Source organism: Typopeltis vanoorti, chromosome 19 (genome assembly GCF_054136105.1).
Source record: "Typopeltis vanoorti isolate ZY-2024b chromosome 19, IOZ_Tvanoo_1.0, whole genome shotgun sequence".
Lineage (NCBI taxonomy): Eukaryota > Metazoa > Arthropoda > Arachnida > Uropygi > Thelyphonidae > Typopeltis > Typopeltis vanoorti.
The window spans coordinates 13,793,121-13,802,757 of record NC_143567.1 but is presented as its reverse complement, the minus strand read 5'-3'; the positions used below and the strand labels follow the sequence as shown (position 1 = coordinate 13,802,757).

Sequence of the window (9,637 nt, the reverse complement as noted above, 5' to 3'; positions counted from 1 at the left end):
TCCTTATTTCAGACAAGCACATTGGAGTTTTGAGAAGACTGATCTGAATCCAGCAAATTATCAGCAGATTTAATAAAATTCACAGTTTGTCTTTATTAACTGTAAATGCTGTACTTAATACTATTAAACAGCACTAAGTCTTGTTAAATGCCTGAACTGTGTATGTATGAAGCTTGCAGTTTCCAATCATTTCATCTGTTTATTTATTTGAGCTTCTACATAAGAACACTATGTACATAACTCAAAAAAAATAAATAAATAAATAAATAAAAAAATGTTAAAGGAATACATTACAATTTTTATTCATTAAGTCTAGTTCAACTTACATTTTAAAATAAATCACAAGTGATCATTACGATATGACATTTTTCAATCATGGGACATAGTATTATAAACAATGTATTTACATTTTTCATCCAAGATACCATAATCATAGTTTAACATGAACATCTCTGCTGAATTACACAAGTCACTTCCTAGAAATTATTTCTTCTCCAGATGCTTGAATCGTGCTTCTAAATTATTTAAAAAAAAAAAAAAAAAAAGGCATTATCAAATATGTAATAATTTTGGGTTTGTGCATACTATCAAGAATGATGCTTATATCAGTGTAATAATAATAATCATCTAAGGAGTGAAGGACTCATCAAGGGAGGCCATATATCACCCATACCAGTGACATCTGGTATGGGTGATATAAACTCAATCACATCAGATGCATTCACCACTTCAACAGGCAAACTGTTCCACTTACCACTCTAGGAGAGAGAAGAGAAGAAAAAAAAAAAAAAAAACGATGCACCTGCCCTTTTCTTAATGGCACACAAATTAAACTTCCTTCTCATCCCTCTTTCTCCTATCTACTAGTATCAGCAGGTCTCAATCTGTCCTTATAACATAGTTTATAATATTATAATATGCAATATAATCTTTATAAGTCTTCTTTGCAGCCTTTCTACAGCATTATTCCCTTAGAATCCAGGAGACCAAATCACATATTGCACTTGATAATGATATTATCAAGTGCAATTTTTCATGTTCTGTAGTATTAATTAAAGTGTTATGACCATATATTTTTTCTCATATTCTGTAGTGTTAATTATATTAGTATTATGACTAAAAACAATACAGTGAGTTGCAGTTAATATGGAGTGTTAAGGAGTTCTGTGTTTATGGACTGCATACTTATATTCGTGGCAATAACCACCTCAACAAGATTATGCACACACAGATCTGGTCATCTCTGTTTCTCAAGGATGAGGACAGTTTCATAGATGGCTGGAGGCCTGCAGAAGACAGACTATAAGGTTTGTGAAATTACAAAACTCAGTTGATAGGCAGAAAAGAAGGGATATAATAAAAACCTATAAGCTGTTCAAGGGTTTTTATGAGCTGGATGCAGAACTGTTTAATATATGACAAAAGGAAGAGAATAGACAATGTTTTGCCTATCCACACAGTCCTTATGAGGATAGACAAAGTTTGTGGGTTACAGAATTTAGTTGAATTCAGAAAACAAGGGATATGATAGAACATATACATTGCTAAAAGAGTTTGTTTTATAGGCCATAAATTTTTCAATACATGACAAGAGAAAGAAGAAAACAAGGAATCAATTCTAGAAGATGCATAACAATGTGGTTATCAAAGGTGTGGGGGTTAGATTTGTTGCAATAGCGACTGGAGGTGTGAAAGGCATTGTGTGAATAATGGTTAGAGTGGCCTCCTACAACAAATCTGGATACCAAAGATTCATAGATGCCAGTGTATACAATTTTTATTTATTTGAAAATTTAGTAGGGGTCCATCATATACAACTCCACTGATTCTTCACAAGAGGAAACAAAAGCAAATATTAATCTCTTTCTGTTAAGTTAGTTTTAATACCATGGAGACTTTCATCTTACTGGTATTGCTGATGACTTTAGTTAATCCTAATGTACTGAACTTGGTGAGGTTGCTGTTATAATAGTCCATATCATTTCTGAATTGGAAATAAATGCAGCTTGGTAGTTTAAAAAAGGAAAAAATGTTTATCTGGTAAATTTCTTTTATCTTCAATGTACCATGAAATAAATTCAAAGGACGATAGTATTATATGTTGAAATCTTACTCATCAGTATGAAGTGGGATTAAAAAGTGATTAATATCATGTTAACTATTAACTTTATCTATTTCTTCATTTCAAGGAACTACTCAATGATTGTCAAAATAAAATGTACAGATAGTTACAAATGAGGTATCACTAGCATGTTTATTAATGATACTTCTAATCAGTGGTGAGCTATGGAAATTTCAACAAAGGGCTTGCATCATTGAGCAAAAAAAAAAATTTCACACAAAAACTTTTATTAATACAGCTTGTGTACAAATGTCAATCAAAAAGTATGGAGAGACAACCTGCAAAAGGCTATCATTTTTAAACCAATATTTCATGATCTAAACATGAAATAATATTGCATACAATCATCTGTGTTAATTTATTTTACATAAGAAAAAATTTTTTATTATCAAAATATAATAAGAATAAAATCTTTTATAATCGCACATATGAAATAGCCCACATTTTTTATAAACAAAATAAATTTCTTTTGTTTCCGATAGAAGTTTTTATGACAAATAATAAATAAATATTATCTAAACACAATGATATTGAAGTACATTGTATTTCTCTTTGTTTTTATACTTCAAGTGATAATCAACAGTACCAATCAAGGGGCATTATTTTATAGTCCTATTTATTTATATACAAATGGGGAGGGTTGGCGTCAGGAAGGGCATCCAGCCGTAAAAAAATCATGCCAAAACCAGGGATGAGTCAAATAACAGAGAAAGGACAACAGCTAGGGTGTCCCCTGTAAGCGATGTGCAGTTTTGTCGCCCGAGGACTGTGAGAAGTGGGATTGGGCTACCGAACCAAGGACAGGTGCAGCTAAAGAAGTGAATCCAACAGAAAGAGAGAGTGTGTGAAGTAAGAATCGGGTCGCTGAATGTGGGTACAATGAACGAGAAGAGTAGGGAGATAGTAGACATGATGAGAAGGAAGCTGAAGATCTTGTGCATACAGGAGATAAGGTGGAAGGGCAATAAAGCAAAGGAGCTGGCAAAAGGATATAAACTGTTTTACAGCGGGGTGAATGAGAATAGAAGAAACGGAGTTGGAATCATCATCGACAAGGAGCTGAAGGGTGGAGTCTGCAAGGTGCGCCAAAAGAACGATCGGATTATGAGTGTTAAACTTGAGATTGGAGGAAGCATGGCTGTGATAGTGTGTGGATACGTGTGGATGAGGATTTCTCCTCCTCATCACGAGTAGGTTGTGATGAGGAGGAGAGAGAGGCATTCTGGAGAGAACTAGACCAGGTAGTAATGGGAATCCCTGATGGTGAGAGAGTGATCATTGGAGCAGACCTGAATGGGCATGTAGGAAGGTGACGAAGTGGTGAAGAAATGGTGTATGGGGGTTGGAGTAGTGGTGGTGAAAGAAATGAAGGTAAAAGAATCGTAGAGCATGCTGTGGCCTTCGACCTGGCTATAGCTAACACGTGCTTTAAGAAGAGAGTTGGACACCTGATAACTTATAAGAGCGGGGGATAGGATGAGTCAGATTGAACATATTATGTGCAGAAGGAAACATCTGAAGGAGGTGAAAAACTGTAAAGTGATTAACAGAGAAGGTGTAGCGGCACAACACAGGTTGGTTGTGGTAGACTGTGATATAAAAGGGGAAAAGAAGAATAGACAGAAGTGGCGGAAAGATAGTAAAATAAAATGGTGGAAATTGGAAGAGGAAGGTCCAAGGAATGAGTTTAAAGAAAAGGTATTGGAAGGAATGAAGTTACCAGAGGATGTGGAAGAATGGTGGGACATAAATAGTCGGAATATTAGAAAAATTGGAGAAGAGGTGCTTGGTATAACATCAGGAAAGGGGCCGTCCAAGCATAAGGAGGCATGGTGGTGGAATGAGGAGGTGCAGTTGGAGATCAGGGAAAAGAAAGAGGCAAAGAAAAAATGGGACATGACTGGAACCAGAGCCTACAAGGAGGCATCTAGATTAGTAAAGAAAAGTGCAAAGAGAGCTGTGGCAAGGGCAGTTGAAGAGGTTTATGAAGTACTGGAGAGAAATGGTGGTGAAGCTAAGTTGTTGAGAATAGCGAAAGCTAGAGATAAGGCCTCGAAAGACATAACATCAGTTAAGCAGATAAAGGATGCCACAGGAGTAGTACTACAAGAGGAGAACAAAATCAGAGGAAGATGGGAAGAATATTTTCATAATCTACTAAATGAGGAGAATCCAAGAGAGAGGTGCGAGGATGGAGAGGCTAACAAAGGATCGGTGCAGTGCATAAGCAGAGAGGAAGTGTATTGGGCACTGAGAAAAACGAAGAATGGAAAGGCTGTGGGGGCGGACCAGATACCTGGAGAAGGTTGGGCAGCGAGGGCAGATATGTTATGGGATCTGATGAGGAAAATAGCCCAACAGGAAAAGATACCAGAGGAATGGAGGAAAAGCAATCTCGTCCCAATCTACAAGGGAAAAGAAGATGTTCAAGATTGTGGCAACTATACAGGGATCAAGCTGATGTCACACACGTTGAAGATATGGGAAAGAGTAATTGAAAGAAGGATAAGGCGGGAAACAAAAATTGGTGAGGAGCAGTTTGGATTTATGCCAGGAAGAGTGACAACGGATGCAATATTTGCGCTAAGGCGATTAATGGAGAAATATAGAGAGATGCAGGTGGAGCTACATATGGTGTTTATAGACCTGGAAAAGGCATACAACAGAGTGGCATGGAGGTGTATGAGGAAGAAGGGGTTGTCGGAAAAGTACATGAGGTTGGTGAAGAAGATGTATGAGGGAGTGAAAACTCAGGTCAGGTCTGTGTCGACAGAGGGTTCCCCATTGTCGTAGGGCTCCATCAGGGATCAACTCGGAGCCCCTGCCTCTTTGATCTGGTCATGGATGTACTAGTGGAGGACGTCAAGGAGGAGGTGCCATGGAGTATGATGTTTGCCGATGATATTGTTCTTTGCGAATCATCTCGAGAGAAGCTTGAAAAGACTCTGGAAGAGTGGAGAAAGGTATTGGAGGAGAGAGGAATGAAAATTAACCGGGTAAAGACCAAATATATGTCAACGGGGAGTGACGAGGATATGATCATACGACTCCAGGGTGAAAGGTTAACTTCAGGGAAGAAATTCAAGTACCTTGGGCTGGTCGTCGAGAGGAATGGTGACCTAGATGAGGAAATACAGCACTGAATAACATGTGGCTGGATGAACTAGAGGAAGATGAGCAGGATCCTGTGCAACAAGAGAGCAAGTTGTAGGATGAAAGGAAAGCTGTATAAGATGGTGGTGAGGCTGACGATGCTCCATGGCATGGAGATGTGGCCTATAACAAAAGGCACAGGAGAGAAAGATGGAGGCGGCAGAGATGTGGATGTTGAGATGGATGAGTGGTGTGACAAAGGACAGGATAAGGAATGACTACATCAGAGGGACAATCAAGGTGGGACCAATTGGTAAGAAGGTACAAGAAAGCAGACTGAGGTGGTTTGGTCATGTAGAGAGAGAGAAGGAGTGAGGAGTATGTTGGTAAATGAGTGGAGCGTATGGAGGTGGAGGGAAGGAGGAAAAGAGGCAGGCCCAAACTCAGATGGCAGGATAAGGTGGCAGAGGATCTTAGGGAGAAAGGATGGAGTCTATGCCCTGGACCGAAGAATCTGGAAGAAGAAGATTAAAGATGTGAACGCCGACCCCGTTTAACACGGGAGAAGGCATAGCAAAAGAAGGAGATTTATATGCAATTACCAAAAGTGAATTCTTATTTGTAAAATGGTAGTAACAGTAACTAAAATCACTTTGTTAGGTTACCGTATGAGTTTGTTGCTTAATATATTTCAAAATGTGTTTTTTTTTGAAAAAATAAAAAAGTAAACAAGAATAAGGGGCTTGCAAATTTGAGAAAAATTTAACAACGGGCTCAGGCAAGCCCCTTATAGCTCACCACTGCTTCTAATACATATTAGAATGTTAAGATAAGGGACTATGAGTAAAAGTAACTTTATTATAGTTATGAAATTTTAAAAAAACAAGTGATTATTTATATCATCGAAGGGTGTACAGCATAACATGATAGTACTATATGAAGTGTATGTTATAAAGTTTATATTATTAATTACCTATCAACATTTTTTTTTTTAATCAAAACTGATCTGCTATTTGTTAACACTCAAAAACCACGACAAAACACCATTAACCTATTCTTTATGTTCTTTTTCTTGCCATCTTGGTAAAAAACACTCGTTCTGCTAACTTTTCCACTCTTACTCTGTTTAAATGACCATGCTACCTTAGATTAGCTCTCTTCACACATTCCTAAATGCTAATAATGTCAAGTTCCTTTAAATATCTTAATTTTTATTATTATTCTCTTCCAATTTTAATCAAAACTCATGTCTGTGATTGCTAGTCATTGATCAATCATTTTAGTTCTAAACTGGCCCTCAGATCTGCAAGTTAAAACTGGTTTCAACACTGTCTTGTATAGTGGTTTAGTGTTTTGACTTGCTCCGTATAAATTTATTCAACTACTTCTCTCCACCATACCAGCTTTATTTATCGTAAACTTATTACAGCAGTTACTCAATTTCGTTAAAGAATCCTGAAGACATATACCTGGTTTATTCAGAAGTGTAGCATCATCTTCATCAAGTAAAGAGCTGAATTCAATATTTCCAATTTTGATATCAGGGTCAATGCTACTTTCCCTTCATAATGTAATATATATACATTGAATTACTGTATTTTCTGGTGTATAAGACACTCCTATGTATAAGACGCACCCAAGAAATTTAATACAAATTTCTGGAAAAAAAACTAAACTTTAAAGTATGATTTAAAAAAAAAAAATGGATAAAATAATAGGTAATTTTTAATAGTAAACTGACCTTTCAGAAACCTGCAAAACCCATGTCACTGTCATCTGATTCTTCTCTATCATCATTAATTTCTTATAATATAGAAATAATTTTGTCTTCGTATTCTTTTGGCATTTTTTGACTGATTTTTGTTTTTGTATGCATACAAAGTCCACTGCATTTCATGAAACGGTAACACCATGACGCACCACCTTTTAAATTTTCAATGTTACGCTCACAGGCTACTTTGACTGCATGTGTACGAATCATTTTTGTTGAAATGGTAATGCCATTTTGCCAATTTTCTTGCACCCATTTCAAAATTTCAGTCTCTAGTTCTGGCCACTTCGCAATTTTTCCACGTTCCGCACGCTTTTCTTTACGCAAATTGTAAAAAATCTCCTTCGGACCACGCCAAGTTCTTAGCCAATGACGCACTAGACGTCACATGAAGGTCACGCATCAATTTGATTGCACCATTAACCACCTACAAAGATCTTGGAACATAAAAGGGAGTGCGTATGACTTTGAAAAGAGGAAACAATCTTTACCTTCATTATATAAGACGCACCCTATTTTTAAGATGAATTTTTAAGGTAAAAAAGTGCGTCTTATACACCGGAAAATACAGTAGCTTTACATTAGGAACACCCACCTAATAAGGCATTGGTCCACACTCCTGTGGACCAATGGCTTGCAGACACCTAGGAATAGATTCTACATGATGTCAAGCATCCTCCATGCATAACTCGACCCACATCTGCTGTAGCAACTCCACCAGTTCACACTCATTCCATGGAGGAGGATCAGCAGTTCTCATGCCCCATTCTAGCATATCCCACACATGTTCAACTGGGTTACAATCAGGAGAGTTTGGGGGCCAAGGAAATGTGGCAAATTCTTTGCTGTGTTCCTCCAACCACTCAGTAGTTGTACGAGCCCGATAACAAGGTGCATTGTCTTGTTGAAAGATGGTCAGGGTATATGGATGGGGATAGTTGGCTAACAGGTCCCTATAGCATTCACTTTTCAGTGTTTGTGGGATGATAACCAACCTAGGGCATGCAAGGAAAAAGCTCTCAGATCATGACACCACTTTAACCAGCCGTTGAATCGCAATTGTGAAACCAGGGGATGGGGCTTCATGCTGTTTACACCAAATGCAAATCTAGCAATCAGCATGGTGCAGCAGGAAACAGGGCTCATCACTTCAGATGACATTCTTCCATTTGTTGAGGGGCCATTGCTGACATTCCTTGGCCCAAGCAAAGTGTTATTTGCAATGCCTGGACATCATCATGGGTACCCTTGTTGGTATCCAGCTGTGGAAACCCAGGTGAAGCAAGCTACAGTACATGGTGCATGTAGAAATAGATCAAACTGTCCCACAGTTGTACTGGTGGGAGAGCTGTGTGATTGTTGTATGTCATTGCTGAGATATCAGTTGTAACAACTAAAATTCATCTCTAGGCAATGGGCTGTGCGTGGCTGACCAATGTGAGCCTTCTGCTGGGTCTGTTCATGTTAATCCAGTCCTGGTACATACACCCTTGATACAGTAGTATGGGAGCACCCAACAAGTGCAACTGTTTCTGAAATACTGGCAACTGCCCTCCCAGACCCAACCATCTGCCCATGGTCAAATTGGCTTATGTCACCACGTTTTCACAAACAAACATTTACTGATTACGTACCAAGGTTATGTGTGGCTATTTATAGTAGCTGCATGTGATGTTGATATCACATGGTACTTTATCATGCAGAATATGTTAATTGAGGGGGGGGGATCCTAATGCAAAGCTAGCTCAGTGTATATCAAGGGCGAATATTCTGGGTGTGCTAGGTGTGCAGCGCTCGTCCATGAAATATCAATATCACTGATATTATATTTTTGCATTTATTCCCGTTAAAAACTCCCCTAATTGTTTCCTGGCTTCCTGTGATTCCTAAAATTAAGTAGAGTATACTAATGCTTCATGAAGAGGTCACTTTTCAACACGTAAACATTGCATCACATTCATGTTAATATCCCAGGGGGCGTGTGTTTAAAATACATACACTTTTGAGCCCTTTGATCAGACGTGCAGATGGTGCAGCAGTCAAATTCTTAGCATTCCAATGGTTTTAAACTGCCTAGAAGGCGAGTTTAAAATCACTGAGCTCTGAGCTGAGCTGAGTCAATCACACCCACTAGGTGCTATTCTCAGAGCTCATTGCTCTGAGAATAGCACCTAGTGGGTGTGATTGGTTATTGTCTCAACCAATCCAATTGAATGTTGTCATTTTTGTTACGAGTTGCTGTTTTTATTTTCTGAGTTTCATCTGTTTTGTGCTTGAAGTATGAACTGACATGGTAGGCAAGTTTTTATATATAATATAGACAAGTTTTTTAATATATAACTTTTTTTTTTCTGCCCATACTTACAATGGGAAACAGTCTTGACGATCTACTGAATGTCCTGTTTTCTGCCACAACTTTTGCAGATTGTATGACTGTAGTCAAAGGAGGTAAGCCTCGTCTTCTTCCAAATTTACAAAGCAAGCACAAAGATGCAAAAACTGAACGCATGAGATGCTTCTCTATTTCACAATACAGTAAAGTAGAATGGTTAACTGGATGTGAAGTGCAGTCAAAACTTTTGTTGGCCTTGTTTATTATCATCTCAGAGAGAGAGAGGCATGTGGAATAAGCATGAATATTCCAACCTTAA

General features: G+C 38.0%; 1 protein-coding gene across 3 annotated transcripts in view; it reads right to left on the bottom strand.

Moving 5' to 3' along the window:
- Positions 1-277: 277 nt before the first annotated feature.
- Positions 278-9,637, bottom strand: part of Blos2 (biogenesis of lysosome-related organelles complex 1 subunit 2) — a 54,246-nt gene continuing 44,886 nt past the window's right edge. For all 3 annotated transcript variants that reach the window (XM_090408878.1, XM_090408876.1, XM_090408877.1), the window contains exon 5: positions 278-515. In XM_090408878.1, the coding sequence (XP_090265004.1) occupies positions 484-515 (32 nt within the window). In that variant the 3' untranslated portion in view covers positions 278-483. The remainder of the gene's footprint in view (positions 516-9,637) is intronic.